General features: G+C 39.0%; 1 protein-coding gene across 5 annotated transcripts in view; it reads right to left on the bottom strand.

The window, feature by feature from the left end:
- RABGAP1 (RAB GTPase activating protein 1) overlaps positions 1-27291 on the bottom strand; it is a 74592-nt gene extending 47301 nt beyond the window's left edge. Inside the window, exons 1-11 of one of the 5 annotated variants that reach the window (XM_049833167.1) lie at positions 27200-27291; positions 20075-20273; positions 13403-13637; positions 12651-12855; positions 11841-12015; positions 11332-11489; positions 7607-7717; positions 6421-6487; positions 4841-4943; positions 3447-3616; positions 521-695 (exon numbers count right to left, since the gene is read on the bottom strand). In XM_049833167.1, coding sequence (XP_049689124.1) covers positions 521-695; positions 3447-3616; positions 4841-4943; positions 6421-6487; positions 7607-7717; positions 11332-11489; positions 11841-12015; positions 12651-12855; positions 13403-13637; positions 20075-20224 — 1549 coding nt within the window. In that variant the 5' untranslated portion in view covers positions 20225-20273; positions 27200-27291. Of the gene's footprint in view, positions 1-520; positions 696-3446; positions 3617-4840; positions 4944-6420; positions 6488-7606; positions 7718-11331; positions 11490-11840; positions 12016-12650; positions 12856-13402; positions 13638-14798; positions 14820-20074; positions 20277-23315; positions 23378-27085; positions 27140-27199 lie in introns of those variants that run through there. The other 4 variants (XM_049833166.1, XM_049833169.1, XM_049833170.1 and 1 more) reach the window with 4 other exon arrangements.
- Between the last annotated feature and the right edge of the window lie 45 nt (positions 27292-27336).

Raw genomic sequence — 27336 nt, 5'->3', positions numbered from 1 at the left:
TTTAAGAGAATTTTTTAAAAGCAGAAAAAAAAGATCTTGAAAAAGCATTAAGTTTCAAGCTGGGCAGGTCCTGGTATAGTTTTATGTATTACAGATGTCTATACTCGCCTCTTCACTACAATATGCTGCTTGCTTTTATTTCCAAATAAGATCACCTTCTCATTTGTACTCTCATATCTGTTCACAGCTGCTCGAGGAGGGGCAGAAGCGACATGATAATCCCAAATTTTTAGCAGCCTCTTTTTACATTGTTCCAAATATATCATACTGGAGGCTTCAAGAGGCCTGGGCTGAGAAAAGTAGAGACACAGAAGTGTCACACAAGGGAGAGGCTGATCCAGAATGCGAGGGTACTGGTTATCGAATACTCACAGCATTAAAGCAAGGAGAAAAAATAAATAAATAAAAAAAATCAGTAGGCCAGATTCTGACTGGAAAGGATTTGACATGTTTCATAATGATGTTATTTATCAACTGCCCGTTCTTTCAAAGTATACAAAGCATACAATCCACTTCTTACCTTCCTCTTCATCATCCTCTGGCGGAGACGGAATCATCGAGCCCTGTGACCCAGACTGGGGCAGACGAAGAGAGGGGCTTGCTGTAGTTTTTCTTCTCTCCCTTTCTGATTCGCTTTCTAGGCACACAACTTCATATAACGTGTCTGAGTTATTCTTTCTGTCCTTTTGCTTTATCTAGGAAACAAGTTTCATTTTACTGAGTAAAGCTATACAAATGCCCAGATTAATTCATAAGGTTCTACCTTCTCTTTTTGGAATAGGAGAGCTGAGAAACAATTTTCATCACATTCTACAGTGAGCAATGTTCAACCCTTGCAGCACACTTAATGCATCGTACAGGCCTGTAAGTGTTTCTACCCCTAATGCCCTAGAAAAATCTGTAAGCCTACTGCACCCAAAAGGCACAAGTATCTGTAACAGATAGAGCAGAAGTGACGTTCGGGTCTGCCATGCATAGATAGCTCATCTTTTCAACCGAAGTGGACTGGACACAAATGCATAGATTTTTAAAGGCTGTAAATGCATCTGTCCAATAAACGGTCTAAGAGAGGAAGGTTCCTTAACATGAAGCAACTCTGCCTTTATTTAAAGATTAGTGGAAAATTAAAAACAACCTTTAAAATTATCTGTAATTTATTTCTTTAACTTTCTGGCAAATAATTTTTTTAATAAAAATTGTTTGGATCTCTTCTCCCACCATGACAATTGTCTTTAGAGATGCTTCCAAGTCATGTATCTGTGTATACATTGCTGCAGGAACACAAATTGTTGAGTCCCAAAGTCTATTACGTGGCTCTGTTTTCTCCTTAATTTTCAATGCTTTGATACCTTCCTTTCCTTTAAAGGAAGATTTTTCTTTGCAAAGTGGTTCTATAATTTTAATACAGTCTAAGGATTTGGAACTTTTTTTTCATAAATTAATAAAAATAGAGAGTAGAAAAGGAAAGGTGAAGAAAAGAAGGAAATAAGATTTATAATTATACTCTACACTAAGCTCCTAGTGCTCAAATTTATCCTTTGGAGTATTAAAAATGAAGAGAAATACATCAAAACTAAAAATGACTAAATCACTAAATGTAATCTGAGCAAATAAAATCCCTCTGCTTCCACCATTTCCGAATAAAGAAACACTGCCAAAGTAAGATAAGCCAATTCTACACAGCTGTATTTTTAATAGGCTAATCATGACTCCATAGAAATAGGTTTCCCTTCCAGGCTTATCAGGCAGTACATTCTATATTTGTTGCGTCCACTATGAATTTTGATAATCTTCCATTAGTAAACACTGGAAGTTGGATAACCTGACAGTGCCTGTGGAAAAAAGAGAATTAGCTAAGATAAGTCACAATGCCTGTGAATTTGCTAAGACAAAAGATACAGAATTAGCTAAGTAAGATAAGCTTCCTTTAAACTGCCAAATAGAAAAGGCACCTTTTGGAGGTTGTAGAATATTTATAGCCCAACAGCCTTAACTGTTCAACATTTCCATGCTCCACCTCAAAAATATCCTAAGTAAAAAGATTGATCTCATCCATGAAGAATTTTTCCACCTTAAATTTTGAAGGAAGTTCTGATGGAAAGTGTCCAAAATATTTATTCATATTTTACATAAAAAATAGGACATACACAAAAAACAATCCTTAGTGAACCTCATCTTTGTTACTACCAAGATGCCATTATTTGCGAGCACCTTAAGAAAAGTGCAAAAAGAACTAAGAAAAGACTCTTATTTCATTCAAAACCTCTTTAAAAAAAAGAACACTTATCAAGAAATCAGGACTCCAACCTTGCTTTTTTGGGCTGCATCCAGGATTATAAAACCTTAAGAGAGGACATACATCCACATTGTTAATTTGCTTCTACGTATTTCCATTGCTTTAAACAGGACTTTAATTTCAGAACAATAATTTCTAAAGCAGGAGAACAGCAGCTACTTCAAGTACATCATCTCTTTAGTGACTTGGACCTTCAACTTTCCAGCCTTATTTTGAGACTAAGTTATTGCTTTGTACTGCTATTATGAATAACCTGGACAGAAATAATCCTTTCCTTTTTAGTAGATAGGGTAAAGTAGTAAGTTGGAAAAAACAGTAAAAGTTTTTAACAAGTTCTGAGGATTTTTTTTGTGGTTCCTTGGGTCTTTTTTTTCCCCAGGGCAAACGTGGGGTATGTTTGAAATCTCTGCTTCCAACCATGTAGAAGGGGGAAAACAGCCTTTCACAAAGAAGAATTTTTCTTTTCATTTCAGGTGGATGTTTGCTCATCTAAAAAAAATAATAAAATATATTGGATTTGTATGGTAAAATCAATTTAGTGACACATCAGATAGCATGTCACCAGGATTATATCAAAGCCTTTTTTTCTCTTAACCCTTAATTTTACATACTTACCCTACTATACCCTTGTGCAAGCAACTCTCAGCATAGCCCCTGTTTGCAGATAAATACTCTGTTCCTTTTGTTTCTGTGGTTTGGCTGGAAAATCCGTAAGCCTCTATGTAACTTTGCAGCCTCATCAAAGCTATCAAAATTTGCTTTGGAATAAGAACATCCAGCTTTTAATGGGAACTTTAGATAGCCAGCAACAATTAGCATAATGAAGGATAGCTTTTCTAAAATTGAAGAGCATTTATTAGACTACTTTGATTCAGGAGTAAAATGTTGAAATATGAACATTATATTAGTAAAGATTTTACCAATCATAGGGAGAAAAAGCCACAGTGAAATTCTGATCTGCCAACAGGCACTAATAACTACAATTCATCTTTACCTTCAATGCATTTGCATTTATTCAGCATTGTACCATAAACCTACCTCTCAAGTCTTGAAACAATATTATTGACTGTGCCACAGTTATATTTGAAAAACAACCTTGCCAAATCCCAAATTAACTGTAGATTTTATTTATTTATTTTTTAATAAATACCTGTTTCAATTTTAGAAAGAAATTTTCAGTAGAGCTACGTTTGCTGAAGGGCCAGAACAATCTCTCGTTAGGTGAGCAAACTCTGACTTTAGTCTCCAGAATGAATCGAACAGGTTCCTGAACCTCAGTTATCACCAAATCCACAGCAGTAGTCATGAACAGTACTTTATCTGGAGAGAAAAATCAAAGCAATAGTATTAAAAGAAATATTTCAAACAAAATATTCCATAACCTCTTTCCTAGTAACATGAAACAACAAATGAAACTTTTTTGCAGAATTCAATTTTTTCCCTAATGTAACATCTCAAAACCCTAGAAGTTTCAAAATACAAAAATAAGATGACTATGCACTACCCACTAAAGAGTATGAAAACTTAAGTCTTCAAGCCAAGAAAATGTTCTTGTTAAAGAGAATAAAAATTTTGCTTTTCAAGATCCCACTGAAAAGTATCAAAAATCTTCATTAAACTTTATAAAGAATCTGTATACTTAACTCCTCAGTGAAGATCTCTTGCCATCTAGCCTAATTACATTTTAGTTGGGTTTTGTTTTTAGAAGTTACTTAGACAACACTTAAGTCTCACCACATTAAAGGTAGCATTTAAGACCGTCTCAGCTGTGAGATTCAGAAAATTGACTATACAGTATGATGCTCCAAACAGAGGCAACTGGACTCAGTGACCTATCAGATCTCTTCTGGTACTAAATGATAAATTGTGTCCTTTAGGTAGGATGGCATTCAATCTAGCAGCAGACTGCACCCGGCTGCACCCAGCAGTGGACTTTTACGACTTTGCCCAGTCAATTTCTATTCACTTCCCCAACCTTTGGCATACAACTGTGACAATAGATTGAAAAGATGATAATTCAGCTGACATGTTAAAAGAAGTAATGACAGATCTGTTTCAGGACTGAAGAGAGCAATGCAGCATCAGCTATTTTCAGATTACAGTTGGGAGTGTTTTATTTTCATTTTCATAGGTACAGGAATCCTTCTTTTTTAATTAAAAACTTGGATTCAGAAAAATCTGAGCTGACCACAGAAACTAAGCAAAGAAGAAACCTGCAATAGCCATTTAGTGCAATTCTCAATGGGACTCTGAAGAAGCTCTAATTGTGCACAAAGCATCTGCATCCTGTCCCCAACCTACACAGCCTCCTACTGGGATACAGTCATTCTCACAAGGTATTATCACTGAACGCAGGAGCTTTCTTCTAGCCCTCTATTTTGTTTAGATGTTTATGTTACATCTGGCATCCTACTTTCTGAGAATATATCCCATACTCTGAAGGTCTTTTTGCAGGATTCATCTTAAAAGAAAAGAGAATTGATCCGATGCCCACTATGTAAGTCATTCGCCCTGGCTAGGGATAACATCTGGCAAAGTTCATACCTTTTGGTGTTTCTTCATTTACAAACTGGAAGTGTGGAGATTTTTGATTCCAGCTCCCAGTGATCACATATGATTTCCCATCAGAACTTTTACCCATGGACTCCTGGAAACAAGGTAAGTTTATGTATTTTTATTTAAATTAAAGAAATCTCTACATTATGAAGTCTCAGCCCCATAAAACAGCTACTACACTGGCAAGAGAAGGGCAAGCGTCTGAAGTCCATGTGACACAGTCCTGTAACAGAGATCATCTCTGAAGAATAGAGTTCCCATGCAATCTTTGGTGTCCTTGCTGATAACATAAAAATGCCAAATAATACTAATTGTTATATATGTATGTGGTATGAATGTCTGTCTAGTGAGACCTGAAGACCAACAGCTCATTTTGGAGGTGGCCATTTGACAGCAATTTTCAGCTCACACAGGTGTAGGTGAGATCACAGCCAAGTACTTGGAAAGACAGGACTCCAAGCTGCAAAAGCTTTGCTTTTTTGTTGCTGTTTGGGAAAAAGAAGAAGAAAAAAACCCCAAAACCCAAACCCCCACACAAAACAAAAAAAAAAAACCACAAAAAAAAAAACCAAACCAACCCCAAACCACAAAACCCCACTAAAACCAGAAAAAACAAACCAAAAAAAAGAAACACCTGTCTGAGTGGTAAAGCATTTAAACATATAAGGCTTTAATCATGAACTTCGGGGATGTACTTCATTGCCTCTAATACAAGAAAACAAATTAAATCAGAACACTCTCTTACAAACCGCTGAACTTGTAAACTTGGCAGATGTTTCACATTAACATACCTTCTACTTCACTATGATGTTTTAATACACCAGATGTTTTATTTTATCCTAAGTAGTTATTTTATATAATAAATTTTACTCTAAAACATCCTGAGATCCAGCTTTATTCAGCAAAAAACCCACATGTTATTCAGCTATTAAGAACCAAGTCAATATTTTATCTTTAGGGTTCAGCGTGTCTGTCTACCTACCAACCTTATTTTCTGGGCCCGGTAAAAAGCAAAATTATTCATGTAGTATTGGACCTTTTTGGGTACTTACTACTGTAACAAGCATGTACTTCATAAATACTAGCAAGTTTGTTTTCACAACACACTTGTGAGATCAGATGATGTCTTTCATCATTTCATAGATGGAGAAGTGAGTCATAAAAATAAAGCACCCACTAATTCTCAGTGTTATGTTTGAAGCCGCTTAAGCCTCAATTTTTACAGTGATAAGTATGCTATAAAACTTTTTATGTTCAAAGCACAGCTCTTTAATACTCAGCACTTCCAAAAATAAGGCTCCATGTTTCTCATTTCAGGCCCCTAACTGACAACAGTCATGACAGACTGCAAAATTGGGCAACTCCCTTGACCAAGCGTCAGGTCATATTCTACCTCTGTAGGAGGCAGGAATTCAAGCCAGTTTCCCAGAGCCTCAACCTCAATAGCATAAGCGACAGCATCAATCCCCATCAACAAGTGTACATAAGCATCTAAATCTTTTCTGTCTATCCTGAGATCACGCACAATCGTTATCAAAATTATTACTGAATTTTGTTAAGAACCTTACCAAATCTAAAAGGTGCATGTCACCGCTCCGAACATCTTTCCCACGGCTAAGGAGAAGGCCAAAACATCTGCAAAACCAGGCAAAAAATTAAATGGCAAAAATTAGACTTACTCATTAACAAACCACTAATGTTCCTTACCTAAATATTTGCTGTCATACATCACAAGCAGCCCATGAATCCAATAACAAATGTCAACAAACCTTGACATTTGAAAGCAGCATCAAGTATGTCAAGCAAAACAACGTCAAGCCAATATTAAGTGTCAAGCAAGATTTCATAAGCATATTTAGAATATGGTTTTACCCTGCCTACAGTAGCCTGGAAAGTTGTTCAATAATCTTTGTTTACAAGACAGTGTAATATAGACACTGCTGACAAGGGTTCCTTATCCCACAGGACAACTTAGACTGCATTCTTCTTCCCTTCTTTTCCTTTTTTGAGACATATTTGCATAGAATTTACCCTTTGATACAGACAAGAATCAGGAAATTCCAGATAAAGTGCAAGGACTTGTCTTTTATGTTTTCACTTTGCAAAGACTTTTGGCCCACACAGGTATATTCCACTTCATCCTCTGGTTTACCACACTGTCCTGCATTTCATTTCAGACTGCAAAGGCTGGCAGAAGCTGCATCTTTTCTCTGTAGTATGAGCAGCACTAAACTCTTGTCAATAGTCAAAAACTGCTAGTTTATTTCTAAGCAGTGGAAGATTTGAAGTCTGAGCCCCCCCCTTCCCTCAGAGACACTTCATATTCTAGAATTCCAGACTGTGGCAGACTCAAAGAGTACGTACAATAATATTGTCAGATGCAACAGAGATTAAATGAAAGCAGATTGAAATAACTTAGTCACTGATTATAGCCTCAGCATTTAAGACAAACTGGCCACTGAAAATAAAAGCAGTATGTTTTTTTAAAAAGATTTTTAAATGGGTAGAGGGGATGCAACCACTGATTCCACAACCAGATCTGTGCAAGATCGGACCGCGCCTGTATTGTGCCCCCTGCTACACACATGCTGAAACAAGCCAATCTGATCTTCTGCACAATCCCACTTGACAGAGGTGTGGCACTCAATTACACAAATGGAGTATTAATAGAACAATTACTAATCTGCTGCCTCAGAGGAAAGAACACAAAACATCAAAACAGATAAAGAATTTTTAAAAAATTTATGAAATTACCTCTCAATAGCAAGTTCTTTATTAGTGGTCTGTTGGACGTAAATCACTATCTTCTTATCAATTCCTTGGCGGAGTTTAAAGCATTGCCTATCCTTGTCTTTGGGAACCGCACTGTTATTTACCAGGAAAAAAAAACAAAACAAAACAAAACCAAAAACCTCAGAGCGTCATTTATCTGTATTCCTTGCATGTATCAAAACCAGCAACAGACACTTGGTGAAGCCAGCTTTTTACACAAAAGCACTCAGGACCTTTCTTCCTTGCACACTGCAATCATTAACATGAAAGAAATGGCAACATGATTACGTGATGTTATTTTACCATTATTAGGTGAAAAACAAGGACACTTAGTTTGCAGAATAAAACCCATGATTTTATACTGTGTGGCTTAGTGTTGTTAGACTTCCATCAGCATTTCAAGAAAGTTTCTAAATATTGATTCCCCACATAACATGCAAGTATTATTCGTTAAGCAATTACTTATAAGAAACTGCATATTGCTTGCTTTCACAAGGGAGGTGACTGCTGGAGCACATGATAAGCCAACAAACCAAGAAAGTACACCAATCTTTAGACTATTTCCCTTATTTTTTCTCCAGAGCGCCCCTTCTCCTAAATGCTGCAAAAAGAGGGGATAGCGTGGTGGAAAAACCTAGAATTACACTTCAATGCCAATACACACGCTAAAGTTTTACCATCAATATTCCCTGTTGAGCAGCGCAGTTACATTAAATACTGGACAAATTGAGACTGTTGGGTTTTGACTTTCTTTTCAAGTCAACTGCATGTTCACTTTTCTCTTGGATATAAAAATAATACTTATTTTATTTCAGACTTTCAAACCATGCATTGTTACCCCCAGGAGTTGCAAAATGGACAGTGGAATATTGCCCATAATTTAACACCTCAAACAAAACTTGGGTTTATTTTCTGACAGTGGGTGCTTACCCAGGCCAGGGAATAACAGACTGCCTTTAACTGTCAGCAGGAGTTTTGTCTCCAGGGTCAGGACAGTGGATTTACATACTTAGAGCTAGTACATGCCATCAGACCTCATTTCCCCAGCATGACAGAAATGCACTACTAGTGACCCAGAGTGACAAGTGAAGGTAGATGAGCCAAGACAGGGTCAGGTACATTAAAAGACTGAGATCAGAGACTGAGTATGTGGAAAGTGTTCTCTCAAGTTCCAGGTGAGTATGGGTCTGCACGCAAAGGGTCATACGAGGATTAACATCAAACTGATAAAATTTGCTACTGGAACTAAAACCTGTACTGTACACCCAATGTAGGTAGGGTTCTGCTTAGCTGGCGGCAAAAATCCACTTTTCTTCACCTTGTACAGAGTAGGTACATAGCTTTTAAACAAATGCCCTGTTCCACTCCTAATGCAGCTGTATTTTTGTGGCTGAAAAGATCTTTAGATACATCTCCATAGCAAAGGCTGAGGTTCAGCCTAGAGTCCATGCCGACATACCCGTGCTGGCTAGGACTGAAACAGTTCTTAGCAGCACAACTTCTGGAAACCACATAAGCATCAAATCCTAGGCTGGCTTACACTACCTGCACTGCTGTGGCTATGCTGACATTAGCACCAAGCCAGCAAGATTGAACTTCACCTGGAGTATCCCCGTGTGCTGCAGCCACGCTTCTGCCGGCCGTGCACCTCAGCGGCCGCTGCTGCATCCAAGCCTGACAGCCCTCAGTATCTTTTCAGGCTCAGGCCCAGGCCCTAAGCTAAATCATTTTTCAGTTTCAACACTTGAGCAGTCCTTTGGAGTGCTGAATAACTACTGGATTATTAAATGGGATTTATTCACTCAATAAATAAAACTAGAGCTGGATGTAAAACCCAGAAGAGAAACATCTCTGAAGCTGTGGCTAGGAGCCAAAGTGCTCAACAAGTCAGAGTATTTGGCACACATGCTGTACTGAAATAAAGACACTTCAGCAATTACAGAACACTATAAATGGTTATATAAAACATCTAAAGGCACTGGGTGTAGGCTAAGCAGAAAAATAACTTTTTAGCATAAACTAAAAAAGGTCTTTTTAGAAACCAAGGTTATCCACCATCAGACTTAACATGAAAACAGCATTAGCCAATACAATGTGAAAAGCTGCTCTAATACTCTCACCCTGCACTACCACTTGCTAATAACACCTGGTTCAGGAAAAAAAGAAAAAAAGAGGAAAAATTAAATTAAATTTTGAGAACTCGGTCAGAAAACAGAACCCATTAGAAACAGAGGCAAGCTCTGTTCGTAAATCTTTTTTGACTGATAAAGAAACACTACAGATCAGATCGGGTGAGTATCTTAATGAAACAGATCACAGCAAAACCAAGGAGAACTAATGATGATCTTTGAGAACAAAGTTGAATTCTGCCTTCTTTTCTGCTTTCAATAACTAATACAGAGAACAATGCTAAGAAATCACAGGGAAATGGGTACGGATGAAGGATTTATCCTTCATATTCTTAAAATGCATGATGCAACTAGAAGTTGCAATCACAAGGGGGAAATAAGGAAAGCTGGGTTTTCACTAGGATAAAAATAACACCATGTCTACATAGGCAATGTGATTCAAGAAATTTACCTTTCCTGGGCAGCACTGGAAGATTTCAGCCCGAACTATGCAACTCCAGTAACTACCAAAGCACTATCATGTAAAGAGGAAGAAGTCCAGCATGTATGATTTGTTCTATTACATTCTGCTTTCAAACATCACTAGAGAATTCTCTTGGTTCAACATATTTTAAGAAAGATTAAATTGAATTTATCCCATTCATAGAGCAAAATCAAACCTAATGACCAAAGTTAAAATGCAAAGTGGTCTTTACGTTCCTGTATAGTTACCTTCTGCCTCTACACAAACATCTTTCCTATGACTGTAAGTAAACAACTATTCAAGAAAGGGTTTTAAACAACATTGTTGAATTCTAGACACTTGCTGATCACAAATTCATAATCATATGGTTGTTTTCTGATACTGGGTTGCATACAGAGCCATATCTCTGGAACCAAAAAACACGTGATGGACAACTACACCTTTATTTATTTCTGGAACACCAATGTGGGAACAAATCTGAGATCTTGATCATCAAGCTCTCAACTGATGAAGCAGTAATAACCCTGTACTAGATCTTAAAAGTAAATGCATCTTGTGACAAACAGATTTGGCTGAATATTTCTCTGGAGAGTAACTTATCTTTTGGGGATCAGCAAAATTATATTAAAAATTGAGGTTTTCAGAGTTTCTAATTTTCTGTGCTTTCTTTCATGAGACATTATTAAAAATATGCACCCTTATGCCTCCTGCACTAATTCACACATCCTCAGCACCTTTGAAAACCTGGCCGAAAACATGCACAACTCTGGATATGAGAGCACAGTCACAATGATGCATTTTCAGCTTCAGCAGCAATTCAGCTGAACACAACTTAAAACACATTGCACAGAAAAGGGTTTAAAGACAAAAGAAAAATACAAACTATAAGAAGCACTTTGCAGGTAGCACCAGGATCAGTTCAACAACAAAGATGAAATAGTCCAGAGGGACATCACTGTTTTACTTCCCAAAAATGTTTATGTCTGGGATTCATTTAAACTAGAATAGGAAACTTTCAAAAAGGGAATTTAGCGACCACCTCAGACTCACACTCTTTATTCACTCACTTTCCAACAGAACCAGACGCTGCACGCACAGGAATAAAGAATCTATACCTGAAATAACCTTTCCCATCATCTTCTTTGATTTCCAGTGACACGGAGAAGGTGAAAATATCACTGTCCGGAGTCTGTGGGGTGGCAATGGCTGAGAGCGGAGTTTGTTTGGCAGAACGACGGAAGGCAGTGGCAAAGCTGTACAGTATTCGGCTCACCTGTGTTTAGACAGCACCAAAGAAAGATCAGAAAGCCACAGACATACAGAATGCATCGTCTGAAACCTACCTGAATTTTCACTAAAGAATAAAATGAGAAGTAACTGTACAAAAATAACTCAGCTTTAGCATCTAATTAACTGGTTTTCTACGCTTCTTAAAAGGATAAACTATTAAACATGCATTCTTATTTCATACCTAAGGTTTCTATAATTATCTTAACTTGGGGTAGAAAAAAAGCCAAAAGTGATGAATTACATTACTTCTAACGTGCCTGAAATACTTCAATGTCATTTCAGTAATAACATTTACATGTACATATTTATCATTTGACAAAAAGATTCAACTTACAGCCTCTTGGATTTCACATCGGAAGACATGAATCCTGAAGAGTTCTGCATTGTAGTGGCTTTCAGTGAAAGCAAAGCAATCACTTTCAGGGGTTCCATCATGCCCTCGTACACAGAAAAGGATTTTATAGATTGGATAATTTGCTATTTCTGTGTTCGTCTGAGGATCTAAAAGTCTGTTAAATGAGAGAAAGAGGAAAAAAACCCCAAAGCTTGCACCTTCGGAACAATTATTTCAGCCAGATGTTAACTTGCAAGCTTTAACAATGTCATAGCTACTGGCGAAAGTACATCACAAAGAAACTAGCTCGTGACTGACATTTACTGCAAAACTTGACCAGAATAATTATATATAAATTGAACAGCATAAAAAAGAACAATGCAACAGACATTTCCTCCAATAATTTCCCCATAGTTTTCAGAGCTTAGCCTTCAAAAACTATACTAATACACAGCAATGGATAGCCTCATCTCTGTTAAGCCTTGTGTATCAGCCATTTTCCAGCCCTACAAACTAAACACTTTCCAGGCTATTTCCAAATTCTTCATCAATAACCACTCCCACTATGGCTTTGGGGACACCTTGGATCATCATAGTATTTCATACTGATCCTTGAACATAAAATGTCTTTGGTAAACAAATTCAAAGCATCACTTTTCTCAGATCTCTTTAAAACCCACATTTTCCACTAAACCAAATCCCAAGTTGCTCATGTCTTGTCCCAGGTAAACTGGTAGCTTGTTTCCTTTGCTAAAAGGAAATAAGATTAAATGCACATAGTCATGGAGTACACCTGAGTGAGCTTCATACCTCACTGTTCCTTCAGAGACATTAGGCACTGACAGAGTCACATCTAAAGAAATCTGGCACTGGCTTCGTAAGATGGACATCATTCTGAGGGCCTCCACTTCACTCCGGGGAGCATTCACAGAGGCACAACCTAAGTAGGTGAGCTTGCTAAACACCACGCTGTCCTCATCTGTCATAGGCGTAAAAGGGCTCAAATCCTCACAGTCTAGGGTAAGACACAAAGTGGAACATAAGAAGCAAAACAAGGTATATGTAAGAAAATTATCAGAGATTGACTCATCTCTAACTAAATGACAAAAGCGACCAAGAAACACATTACAGAAAGTCAGGTCAGGACAAAATACTATAGGAAAACCCTGCCTGAAAGTGAGTTGCTGATGGCAGAGAGCAACTCAGCTATCCCAACTCTACAACCAGTTCACTCAGAGGGCTTCTTTTCAATGTAAGAGTGCATTGATTTTCATTACAGCAATAAGATGCATAGACGAGCTAAAGAGACTAAAATTTTATACAGCCAGGTAAGAAATCATAGTACCTCTCAAGGCTAGTATAGCAAGTGTCTTCAGAAGAGAGGACAGTTCAGCGTATGCTAACTCTTGTATCACATAACCTGGCTTTTACTGCACTAGTTGATTATAACGGGAGAAATGGGGAAAGGTTGGTGGACACACCTGTACATAAATTCTCCTTCCTTTCCCCATAAAAACCTAGCTCATAAGATACCACCAGGCATTCCACATTTTCTTTCTAACCTCCCTCAGATGGTTTCACTGGCAAACTCATTTCTGGTTTCTGGAGTCCTGCCACCGACACTGGGTTAATGGTAGAGGATGCTGAAGCTTCAAGGACAACAGGTTCTTCCCCATCTCCATCAGTTCTAACTTCTTCTCCATGGTCCCGGTCACTTGACTGATCTTCCACAGGTGGGTCCATCAGCACGTCTTCAAGCTCCCTTTGCAGCTGCTGTTCGCTTCCATTCCCCACAATCTAAGAGCCACAAACAGAGTTGGGACACAAAAAAAACTGTTTGAATGAAAAAAACCCAACAACCCACCCCTCAGGCACAGGGTCATTCATATGGCTTTTTCTGCCAACCAAAGCAGCAGTTAACAAATTTAACCTAGTTACAACCATAAATACAAACTGCAATGTGCAAATGCTCACTAGTATGGATTATATCCTCCCTACTTTAAAAAATTAACAAGCTCAAAGCAGGAATTTTCTAGCACTGGAAAAAGTGAAGAGATTACTTTCAATCTAGTCTTCAATCACCAACTACAAAGACTAGCTTATGACAGAAGAAACTTACAGATGTCCACAGTGCAGTGGTCTATAATAATTCTCAGAATAGTACCAGAAAGGGCCAAATATAATTAAATATGCTACGTGGTTCATGTGTAACACAGCAAGTCTTTACAAAAGAGAAGAATCTGGAACAGGATTATGCCATCATGTTGAGGAGAAGAAGTAGTGTTGTTTTATTTCCTAACACTCACCTACAGCCTGACTTTGCACTCATTGAAGTAAACATGAAAGCATGAAGCAACTTAAATGGTGCAAAATTAAGTTCTAAGCTAAAAAGAGAATGAAGACATTAATTTCAGGAAACTTAGATACTGTATCTAAGGAAACTCTTTGTCCATTCCTCTGTAATTAACAGGCAAGTGACTGATGCTTTACATAGTTTAGAAATTAAGCACAGAAATGGAGTTTACAGAAGTATTTTACCAGATGGCAGTCAGAGAAAGGTACTTGATTCCATCACTTCAGCTGCTGCTGGTTACTATTGTCTCAACTCTATGAGCTGGTTATTATTGTCTCAACCCTATGAGCAGATATGCATTTCTATACCCTTACATCTCTGAAAGCTTACTGACTTAAGACGCTACATGCCAGCTAATAAAATCCAAATTGTGCAACCACCCCAAGTTCTTAAAAAGAGTGTAAAAGAAATTTTATTAAAGAAAAATGTCTTTTTTTTTTTCAATCTGTAAAACAAGACAGTAAAGAAAGGAAGTGGTTAAAAACAGGAGGAAGAATACAGAGCAGACAAAAAACTGCCCATAACACAATCTCAGTATTGAAGCAAATTCCATCTGCCTCAAAAGTAGCATCTCATAGTAGAAAATTATATTATCTTGAAAGTACCTGAAGCAATGGCCAAGGTTCTCACATTTCAACAGTAAATAAATCAACCTGAAGTCCAGTTAAGATTGCTGAAATAACACTGGAACAGATAACAGAACACCTTCATGCACACGGATGAGCTTTGCAATGAATTAAATATACTATGAGCAAAACGTCAGATGTCACTTAGATATTTGTATGTGCATTTCTACCAGGCATGTCTCAGGAGTAATTACAGCAAGATTAGAGGTTTCTCAGTCAAGTCAGAATTCTGACATATGGTCATTTCCATCGCATCCCCAAAGATAAACTTCTCAGTTCAGAGGGAAAAGGAAGAAACATGAAGTTTACTTACTGTCTTCTCTTTTACACTCAGACCTACAATCTCCAAATAATTATCTGTATCTGCAGCCTCTATCTATATTGCATTAAAGGTGTAAATTGCATATTAGTTTTCTGGTGAAAAGTAACTATTTAATATACAAGAATATTAACAGAAGAACAGAAACTGGAATTACTCTAGAATAGAGCAGAATACAATTACTTTAAGAGAAGAAAAGTCCCAGATCCCTGTTCTTCAGAAGAAAGTAGGCAAAAAATGAAATTCATAGGTACAGAAAAAACCCAAGCACACAAGATCCTAGAGGCAGGAAGGACATAAAAAGTAATAACCTGGTGACTGTTCTACTACAGAATCTAAACAACAAAACCTAGTGACTGCTTTACTACAGAATCTAAACAGCAGCAACAAAAGAAATCTGTCAGATGTTTATGCTCTTGAAACTTATGCTCAAACAAAGTAATTTTTAGGTATGGGTTAGAATACATTGATGTGCTAGCTGGGATCATCTGCCAGGAGCAGGACAGTAACTGCCTTACTCAGCTGTACATCCACAGAAGTATCAGTAACCTGTAACTAGTTACAGGAATCCACAGATCTGCATTTTCCTCCCAATAATTCTAGTATTCATTTGCATGATTCATGGAAGCAATGAAAAATCTTGCACAAGCATGTGGTCATCAAAGGCATAATCCTTTTAAGTATCAAGTTTATTATTCACGTCTTTGCAGGTGTTCGTCAGAAAGATGACGATGATGATGATGATGGAAGATGCACCATGTTACTTTACTGTACACAGTTTATATGCTTTGCAAGAAAATGTAATGAATCAATCATAATGTCCTGCCAGCCTTGTTAAAGCCTGTATATTAAAAAACCTAAAGTAACTTCTAGTTTACAGGACCTGTTTCTTATGTAACTTGAAGTTAAAATTCATTCTGGCAAAAACCTGCATCTCATGCTTTTGCTCACAGTGATTAAACAAGCTTCAGTTTTGGGTTTCGGAAAGGAAGGTGAGAAATTTATGTCCAGTGAGAATTAAACGTTGCAATGGAATTAACATAAAACGCACATAAAAAACATTCTGTTCCATCAAGATTACAAGCCACGAAAGTCTGAAGAGTGGTCTACTGTATTTGGTAAAATAATCATTATCAATAACTTGCATCTAGATACTACCCCATAAAACATGATCTTGAAAATAAAAGTTCCTAAAAATAGTAGTGAAGGTAAAACATGAGTCTAAGTTGTTTATGGTGTGACATGAAAAAGGCACGTAAAAAGAAAAAAATCTGTCCCGTAAATATTCTAAAATCTCATCATGAAAATCTTCATTTAAAAAGTAATTTAAAAGAATCCCTCTAAGAAAGCCTTCCTTCTCAGCCCAGACTACCCTCAAAAAAGAATTCTAAAAGATACAGTAAATATACTTTTGGACTAGAGGAGCTCTTCTGTTCTCATAGCCCTAACAGTCAAGTGCAACAAACCAGCTGCCTGAGAAACAAAGCCTAAAATACAAACTACGACTAACTTCGTGTCAACCACTGTCTCTTATGCAACCGTATAAATTCACCATATCGTGGGAACAGCACAGATTAAGATGTAAACATGCTTGAAACTTTGCTGCAACCTAAAAAACCAGTAAGAGGCAGCATGACAGAGCGCAGCAGAACTAAGGGCAGAAGGGAAGAATAAACAAGGCGTACCTAACAAATGCTTCATGTAGGTTTGCTTGAGATAGAGGAAAGAAACTATTTGCCCTAATCATTGTTTTCTCCATTTCTCACAAAACTGAAAATTAATTTTACTTGACCTTTAAACAGGAGGTAGCGAACTCCCTTTACAGAAACACAGGGGATTTATTAGAACTGTAGTTTATTCCCTTCTCTTGATGCATATGCTGCTGGCCTCTGCTCTGAGAGGTCTCGTTGTACCGTGTAGTTCAAGAACTCCTGCTCTACAGTGTGCTCCAGAAACAAGGCTTTCATAAATCCAGTTCAGTCCCACTGGCAGTGAGCAAAAGCAGACACAGAAACAATAATGGAAAGCAGAAACAGCTAGCCAATTATATTTCTGGAAAAAAATCATTGACAACCCCTTTTTAAGTTGAACCAAGTATTTCAGCATAGACAAAAAACAAAACACATTCATGAATTACGACCAAGCGAAGACAAATATGGTTCCTGATTGTACTCTGAAGAAATATTTCTCTGTCTGGACTTGAGAAAGAACAACTAAAATGTGCATTAACGTCCACAGCACTATTACTTAAAACTATAGCATATCAACAAATTTGAAATGAGAGCTTTAGGTTTGATGTACAAATTTCAGAGCCTATCACATTCAGCAAACACAAGCCTAAACTTCTAGCAGCACCCTCAGACTGCACTTAGCAAATGAAAGATCCTCAAACTGCTTTTCTAAAGAAACACAACACCAGAAAGACACTTGCTCAAACATGAACCTGAACCTATCTTCTGCTTTTCTTAGTGGGCACATCAAAGCAAATGGGTTTTGACATCTACAAACAAACTTAGTTGTAAGTACCAAAGCAATTAGTTCTCCCTGAAAAAAACTCATTTGTTCCTATGAAATACATAACCTCCGTTCTCACGTTGTACTGTTAATATTAATCTTCCATATACTACTTAAACACTTTTAGATATCACGGTGACAGTACTTTTAACATATGTCTGACAACCTTCACAACTCCACTTATCCATGCACACCATAAACAGTTTAATAATACAGTAAAACTGGTTACTGAATGACTATTTGCAAGCTGAAAAAAAAAATACCAAGAACAAAGCCATATTCTAGGACAGTATGTCTCTTTTCTTGTAGAACAATAACAAAAGACAATTGCTGTTCTTAAGAACACCTAAAAAGTCTTCCCATTTCCTCCGTTAAAAGTTTTTACCTCCTGAAGCAGAAGGCAGGAGGTTAACAGGAAGATCCCTGTATGGGAGAATTTAGACTGCGCACTGACTACTTATCTAAGGTATAATGTTTCCATTAATCACTCAGATTGCAGCCAATAACTAAACAGCACATACTCTCAAGTGCCAGAATACTGAAAAGCTCAAGGTGAATCACTTTGTTCAAGGATTGTGCTCAGTCTTGGCACCAAATTCATAAAGAAGCTTATCTTTAAGACCTGCAAAGCTCTGTGACATTCAGTGCCAAATCAGGGAAGAGCGTAACTTTATTTTACAATTGTTAATGATCAGGAGGCAGCAGTGCTAACCTTTCCTCATCAAGAGACAGCGTATCTTTAGCCACCATTTTATAAATCACTTTGGAAGTAAACATATGAGGAAAATTTAAGAAGTAATTTTCAGGAGTCTGTTTGAAATTGATTAAGGATATTCTTCTCTGAAATATTTGCAAGCTTGATGAAGATGACTTCTGTATATAAAGTCTCTTCAATTTCTTTGACTGTACTAAACAAGATATAGCATGTCATACAAGCACTGCAGGACAGCCACAAGGCAATCGTTAGACCAGCAATACAAATAGCTCCCATGTGGAGCAAGGAGCACTGCAGACTACAGCATTTCACGTTTCCAAATTTTCTTTGGGAGTAACAGGATGAAATGGAAAATCTGGTTGACTGTGTCTGCCTCCTGGGGTCTCAAATGATGCACCGCAACTTTGGAAGCTAATAAAATACACTGTCACATAAGCATTCTCAAGGTGAGCACCACTATGGAGACTATTCTGAATTGTTAAGTATTTATAGCTGCTGGTATTTGCAGCATTAGGAAGACAAGTGTGAGTTTACAGTCTTTCAGCGGTTTTCATAGATAACCAGGCTGATTGTTCAAGAAAATTTCAAATTTTTTTAGACTATCCTATGATGTGAAGTGGCAATCTTCTGCAATAGCAATAAAATGTAAACGAATGTTTTTGCCAGATTAAGCACAAGTAAGATCTTGAGACTCTTAACTAACAGAATTAGCTTAAAGTCCTATGTAAAAGAAAACAGCCACTATAATGGCATGTCTCGTCAAGGACTCAAAGGAATGCAAGAAAAACAAAGAAAGTAGCTGGGACGTAAAAGCAAGATGAACAAAAGCATCAAGAAACAGTCAATAAAGTCTCCGTTACAACTGCTGATCAGGAAAAGAGGAACACCCAGTCCAACAGGCAGAAGATGCGATTTCTATCATCTCTAAAGACATTATTTTGAAGATGTAGGTGTAACTATAGACATCAATCTCTTGCGATGGTGGATTATCTCTTTCCCACAAAGAACACACTAACTTGACTCACTCTAGGAAAGATCCAGTTTTCAACACATTAAAATGATGGAATTTGGAGTGACCACCTTACTTGTATCACTTTGCTTAAAGACTGCCGAAATACAAACTGGGATGAAAGATTTTCTTTATGCAGTTTAAAAAAAAAAAAAGAGTGACAAGGATCTCTTTTCAGAGCAGCACTTTTAAAAGTGAGAAGATATCAATGCCCTTTCAATTCACACAAGCCTACCACATAGGCTTGTATTCTCAGATGCATGCTAAGTTGTTAGTTATAACTACACTTCTACATTTCTTAAAGAGAACATTTCACATTGGGGAAAACCTTAATATATGTTTGAATTAACAGATATGGTCAAATCAAGTGTATGTTAATATTGCTTTCTGTCTGAAGTCTGTGATAAAATCACAGTTCAAAGTTCTTGACAGTCAGTCTGTTTTATCCTAAGTGCTTCATGAAGGATTCTGCAAAGTGGGAAAAACCCCACAGGTAGTGATGGAGAGAGCTCTTACTCAAAACCTAATTATCACCTCTGACATCAGCAACAGTAATGCAGAAATTACTGGCAAAATTGATTCCTGAATAAGTTCTCCTTTCTGTCAAGTTTTCCACAACAAAGAAGTCCCTCTTTAAGCTCTCTATGGTTAGTTTGATTTAGAAGAATAGGGAACAAACTCAGGTTATTGATTCTTACCTTCAATCCTGTTTTTTCATCATCACTACCATTATTTGTAGATGGTGTTTCATCCCCTTGCCTGGAAACCAAGACAAAATCTTCACTGTTAAGAGTGGATACCGAGTCTGAAGAGACACTGATTTTTCCAACAGAAGCCTTGTCATCCATGACTTAAAAAGGAAGTTCGATTCATGAATGAGATTAAATATGTTATAAACTCCTGAAAAACAAAAATCATAAAAATACTTATATAAAACTTCATGCTAAAATGCTCCAACGTTTCTTTTCAGAAACCTGCTGACTAGTTATAAAAAGTAACACATCTGACAGTATAACCAAGTTATAACTCTTCTGTCAGTGTACACTCATGGTCCTGCTTTGATTTTGACAAGCAGCACGCTACTATTAGAGTACTGGTTTCCATAGCTCACAAAAGGGAAGTTAATAATCTTTTTGCAGTATTTCATGATTGTGTCAGGCACCATTTTCTACACGTACCACAAAACAGGCCTTTAGAACATACACTATGCCTGCAGACATATTATTAAGGCCAGAACTATAAAGTCCATTTACTTTTTTCAGATAACCTGTCTGCCTTCACCTATGTTCATGCAAAAATTACTTGTGTAGCTATCAGAGCTCACTGTATGCTGCAGTCACATTCTTTTCCCCCAAAACAAGAGTTAGATCTAACTCTTGGTATTTTGTGGTAAGGATGCTCTAAAACCTTGGGCATTTTATGAATCTGTGCTGAATCTTCTGTACTGTAACGAACAATAAAAGAAAAGACTTCCAAGAAGCAGGAAGAACAGCGTAGGCTGGATCAGTACTGAGAATCAGAGCCAACAGAGGATTTTAAAAAGCTGGTACTGGCACTGAGAGGCATTTGAAGAAAGGAACAAAAGGTGAAGTTCAGCTGCACACCTTGAACTCTACAGCACAGATTCTCAGAATTCATGGCTCAAAACAGACTGCCGTGATAAAAATGGGTAATTAATTTCCCAGAAACCCATATATATCCTTATCACAATGGCTCAGGTCTTTATATACTCCCAAGCATGACCAAACCCAAGTGCTTTTTCAGCCTCAAGTTCTGCCTTCCATGTGGTGGAGCACTGTCCCAACCTGGCTTCCAACAGAGCAGCCAAACAACAGGGAAACCTGGCATATCCACAAGCACAGCTCATCGCATTCCTCCCTGAACCAAGAACAATGCACCAAAAATAGCAAAGCCTGCTTTTATTTCTATCAATACCCTTCTCTCCACAGCCACCAATATGACATGAAATCTGCCAAGAGGACAACAATTTATTTTTTTCCTCTGGGTTATTTTTAACCCGATTACTTTACCAATCGAGTCACTTCACAGTCCTGAAACATGTTTCACTGGACAACTGAAGCAGTGCGAAAGAGGAAGAATGGATGTGGGTTGTTCATGAATAACAATATATCTATGATTATTGGGTTTCACTTTCAAAAGCATGTAAGGTATTTAGATATCCTTTTCAAAAACATTTTAAGATCCACTGGATTTCAATGAGAATTACCTGCTGAGAAACTTAATATATGTTGAAAAGTTTTACTCGCTGTATGTGTCTATCTGGTATTACTCGCATAGATCTTAAAGGTAGGGTGGAGCTCCCATTCTGAAAGATGCTTTTGTTTAAAGAATTCATATTAAAACATTTCTACAGAAGTTCCCTATTGCACCATCTAGATAATATATTGAAACACAAAATAAAAATAAGCTTCAAACACTTAATATCCCTTTGGCTTTACTGTTTTAATTCAAACAGTGCAAACTCATCTGCCACACTAGGGCAGTATGAGTAGAAGAGCTGGCTTTGATCACAAGCAGCTGTAAAGATCATCTAGGCAAGGATCAATTTAGCAATTTATTTTGGTATAGCGCGTCTGTCTTGAAGCGTTACTTTCACCTATTTCCAAAGTCTTTCAATGTGACACCTTCCACCAAGATTAACTTCAATTAAAGAAAAAGTATGCTCTGCTTTTGCGTACTCCTTTTTTTTTTTTAGTAGCGTAGTGTAAACAGACACCACACTTGATCCTGGAGCACAGCTGGCTTAGCCTAACCCCTACAGCAGTTTCACAATACAGAATTGCAACAGCAGAAGGTCCTGATTAACCCAACTTTGCCAACCTTACATTGAGCAAAAGTCTTACTGAAATTACACAAGACAGCACAGGAAAGGGGACAATGTAGTAGACTACTGTAAGAAGATTTTGTTTATTAGTGATGTATCAGCAAGCAAGGCTCAATTACCCAGCCACACTGGAATCAGCCACAGTTCATCGGATTAATGCTCAAATAGTCGAGGTGCAAAAGCAGAGTCTTAAAATTCTAAAAATGCTAAAATATTGCCTGAAGTTAACCAAAGTTTCCATATCCCCATACTTTGCTTTGCATGCATTTTATTTCCTCTGTTCCTTGCCATCACTTTGTTCCATGCAGACTACCACACAGATCATTTTACCTGAATCAGAAAACTCACAATGGCAGAATCAACAACAGAAAGCCTATGAGCTCGTTAAAATATGGGCCAGCCTAGAAGGGCACACATCAAAGACCAGCAGAGCAATTAAGTGTGGCAGGCTTATGACTCCTCTGGAATCAAAAAGCAAGAACAAACAACAGCGGTGACAGCGCTCTTTAGTAATACCTGCAACTTGTCTTAAGAATTGAAGCTTTTTGTTCTCACAGTTTAGAGAGGTAGGAGAAAAGACCCCAGCCAAGCGCAGATCTCGAGTTTTAACGTTTCTCTGAAGAAGCCAATCTCTCATTCCTTACAAGGAGAGACTTTGGTTTGTTTCAGCATAAATAAAATAGGAGTTTTTGAAATCAGCATAGTTTAGTTCCTGACACAAAACTACACCATAATAATGTAGTATTTGCCTGAAGGTGTCTTTACACCTCTATGGGAGACAGAGTGTCTAGGTAAAATGCGTCCTATGAGACAAATTTTTAACAACTTATTTCTTTGCTCACCTGCATAATTAAATGGGTATCCTGGCCTCTCCTCACACAAAAAACCATTAGAAAAAGGTGCAAAATGAGAAGGTCAACACAGCTGGCTCTTGGGTTACTGTTTTCAGTTTTATTTAAAATTCTAATTCTCAGTGCAATTCACCTTCACTGCTGCTGTTATACAATGCTACAACACGAGTCCAAGAATCAAACTATCTTTTAAAAAATGTTCTTGTTTATCTTTAAAGCAACCAAACAACAGTAGAAACCTACCTTACTCTCTCTATTCAAGATAACATGCAAAGGAGCAGCAATCACCATGTTAAAATCTCAAACAACTGGAAAAAAAAACAACTATCAGAGTTCGAGATTAGTTATATAAATTTATAAAATATTTACCCTTTACTTTCCTATCTTCTCCCAAGTATTTGGCACCTGACCTGCAACTTCTAATCAAAATTTTCCCTGTAAGCACTGCTAGAATGAATTTAAAAGACCTTAAAGCAAACAATATACAAAAAAAGAAAACTAGAAAACCTTCCATTTTACATTACTGTAAGAGACTGAGGCTTGAATGCCACCTTGAGACATGCACAACAAATGAAGCAAGGCACTCGTAACTATGGCTGGTCTCAGTCCATTTCCAAGGGGCACCTGTTCTCCCGTGTTTAGAATATCCACAGCCACACAAAAAGCGAGAGGATGAGCAGAAAAATGAATGTTTCAGCTGTGAACTTCTTGGAGTGTTTAAAACAGCAGTTACCTTTAAGTCAACAGCAGACGTAGCACCCTTAGCTCTGAATTTAGAGGGGAATAAAACACAAAACCTAAGTATGTTTTGGGCTTTCAGGGCAGAAAAGAGAATAAGCATGAGAACAGGTATGCAAACTAGAGAGGAAAAGAGATTTTTTTTTTTTCCCCCATTCATCTCTTTCCCGGTGTTCGTACTTCAGCTGCAGTTCCTATAGCGATCCACAAAGTTACAGTATATCTGATGAAGAACGCACCAGATACAGAAGAACAATACAGCAATATTAACTAAATTACTGAAGAATGGTATACTTCAAAAAGCCATCTTGAACAGCAAAGTCAGCAAGCTTGGCATGCAAAATAAACTTACATCCTCTACCCCCTAAAATATAAAAACACTAAGTATAATGTTAAAAAACATGGGAGACAAGGAGGTAGCACACAGCCAAGACGCTGAGGTGACTGATTCAATGCAAATTGATTCACTGAAAATAACATGTTTTCTCTTTCTATTCCTCTGGCTTTACGCATAGCTTAACAATATCATCGAGCATGGTTCAGTTTAAACATACAAACTTCTGCTTTCCTAGTTTTCATCATTAGCATCTTAGTGTGGGTGAATAGTGGAATTTGTAGCAGAGTTCAGAAGATTTACAATGTACTTTGCAAAGCCATGTTATGACAAATAAACGAGCATTGTTTAGGACTCTTAGCTCTTTACAGTCTTCGACATGTGTGATTTTTTTACCTTCACAATTCACATAGTCTACACTTAACTGTTTTACAAATACACAGAGAGTCCTGAAAAGAGCCTGGAAAATGCTGCAGCACAATGCCAGCATTACAGGCGGTTGCGCCAGGTGCTTAAGCCTAAGAAAGCAAAAGTGATGTCACACTGACAGACATGTGGGAAAGGAGCTGTAGTTTGACTTTTTCTGAGCACATACACACCGCCTGTATTTTACTGCGGCTTTGGGGGGAAAAAAAAAAACCATACAAGAAAGATCAATCACTAGCAACCTTCTTCTCACATATCGCATGATTAGTCTGCTTAATTGTATGTTTGATCTTTACCCACCTTCCCTGTGCAACACACTCTCAAATACAAGGAGAAGTATTTTGCACTCAAAATGAAGCAAGAATACTGCATGTGAAAATAAAGATTTAGGATGACTAAAAAGAGTAATTGATAAAAAATAGCGAGTACAATACTAAGTTTTCTGTTCATTTTAAAACACACTGACAGCCACAGATGTTCCCACTAACCTCAAAAGCCAGACAGAAAAAAGATATCATTATCTGGAGATAACGCTGCCTCAAATTTCACACACACACACACACACACCCTTCTCAAGAACAGAGAAGGGCAGAACTCAGGAACCTGTGAGTGAATCATTATACTTTGTATGCAAAACCAGGAATCAGACAAAACACAGGAGTTAAGCTAATACAATCTTTGTTAACAATCCTTAGCAGATTCATAGTTATTACCAACATAATTTTGCTTTTAATCTTAATTTGAACTATCTGCTCAGAGGACAAAACTCTAATTTTAGGCTTCTGTAATAAGCAAATTCCCCAGCCCCAGAAACACGCGGCAGGTCCTGGGAAACCATGGTTTATAAAAGAAATGCTGACACTGCCTCAGCTAGCCCATCACAAGAATGTCGCTGGAACGAATTAACTATGAACGGTTGGTTCATCCACGCTCCGCGGCTGACGCTCCATCAGCATCAGGCACATCTATGCGCTGTCTGCATGGGGGGGCCGGGATAGGCAGGACACAACCCAGGCTGGAGGCTGGGATAAAGGCAGCGCAGCCAGAGGCTGAACAAACTCTGAAGATGAAGCTCTGTATACTTGTGGAGTTCCTCTCATTGGGATTCAAACAGAAGCAGAGAGTTATGCTTACCAGACAAACACAGCACTTCAAAAATATGCTGCGAAAGAACTGAAAAAAGGAGAGTTACATTCGGTGCATGCCGCTAAAAGCTGTCCGCACTTGGATTTGGAAAACAAAAGGAAACCCCTATGCCAAGCTCCATTTGTTAATTTGTTTACTGTGTACACAAAAATAAGTTTGCTCAGGTCCTTGACCTTTTAATGTTAAGTAGAGGCCTTTAAAAAGAATACAGTGTTTCAGTAATTTAATCAGCAAAGAAGAAGTCCACCAGTTACGCATTTTCTAACAAAGCAGCCAAAAACCTCAGAAATCCCATCAAGTTGTGCTTTAACAAAACTTGCAGAGTAAAATTGGGGATATAGATGAAGCTATATCTAACAACGCAGATAAGCAGTGCTCGATCTCCAACTCGTGCTTAAGAAATAAACATGATCTCTTCCCTCTCTCCAAACCTCTCCCGAGGATTTTTTCTCCTTCTCTGCCGCAAAATGCCTCGAACAGGCAAAACTACACAGACGACAACCACAAAGTCTACTTCTACCAGTTGTATTTTCACTTAATTTTCGCCGATGGCGTGTTTTTAAACCAAGTTAGCACAGTCTGTTTGTTTATACTTAATTTCCATCCCTAACTGACACAATCAGCCCTTAAAAATTCTCTTCTGGGGATGTTTTAACTGAAACAAACGTGTCCTTGCCAACAGGAAGGGGAAAAAAAAAAAAAATAACTGAGAGAAACACGGACGTTACGGTACACAAACCAAATAAAGGCGTCTGGACGCAACGAAACGCCACGTTTTAGGATGCACCTGGAAGCAACAGGCAACGACCGACACAGCCGGGCCGCGGCGGGGGAAAGCGGGCGCCTGCCCGGTAAATCGATCACCGTCAGTCCCAGGGGAGCCCGGGGCAGCCCGGGACAGAACTGCTGTCGACCCGACGGCTCCGGTACGCGCTCAGAGGGCTCCCGGGACCACCGACGGGTTTCCAGGCTGGAGGAGCGAGGCGGGTCCCCCCTACTCCCGTTCCCCACAACCCGGATCCCGGGGAACTGGCGAGGACGGGCCCAGCCCGGCGTCCCCCCGCCTGCCCGGGGACTCGGACCGGGGACCCCGGCAGCGCCCCAGGCCCCGTACGAGCCCGGGGGGGGGGGGCGTCCGCACCGAGGCCGCGGCCCCCGGTCGTCCCGTCCCCGTTCCCCCCCGCCGGGCGGAGGGGACGGGAGGGCACGGCAGCAGGAGGGAGCGCCGGCCCGGTGGGCAGGGGAAGGACGCGCCGGTGTGGGGGCGCAGGAGGGGTTCCCCAGCCCCCGCGCGTCTCTCGCCGGTCAGGGGCGGGGAGCGCCGGTGAAGCCCCCGGAGCGGCGGCGGCGGGGCAGCGCCCGCACGCACCTGGCAGGCACCGCGGGAGTCGGCCCGGGAGGCGGCGGGAGAGGGAGCGGCCCGAGGAGCGGAGGGACGGGGCGGACGGACGAGACCTCCGCCGGCAGCGCGAGCCCCACCTACCCGGCCGCCGCCGCCGCCGCCGCCGCCGCCTCCTCCCGGTGCCGGGCCTGGGCCGCCGCTGCCGCCCACCACGTGACCGGGCGGAGGGGGCGGGCGCCCCGCCAGGCGCTTCCGGGTGCGGGGCGGAGGGCGCGGGA

The sequence above is a fragment of the Accipiter gentilis genome, chromosome 29 (assembly GCF_929443795.1).
Source record: "Accipiter gentilis chromosome 29, bAccGen1.1, whole genome shotgun sequence".
NCBI classification, from domain to species: domain Eukaryota; kingdom Metazoa; phylum Chordata; class Aves; order Accipitriformes; family Accipitridae; genus Astur; species Astur gentilis.
This window is presented reverse-complemented; position numbering and strand designations above follow the sequence as displayed.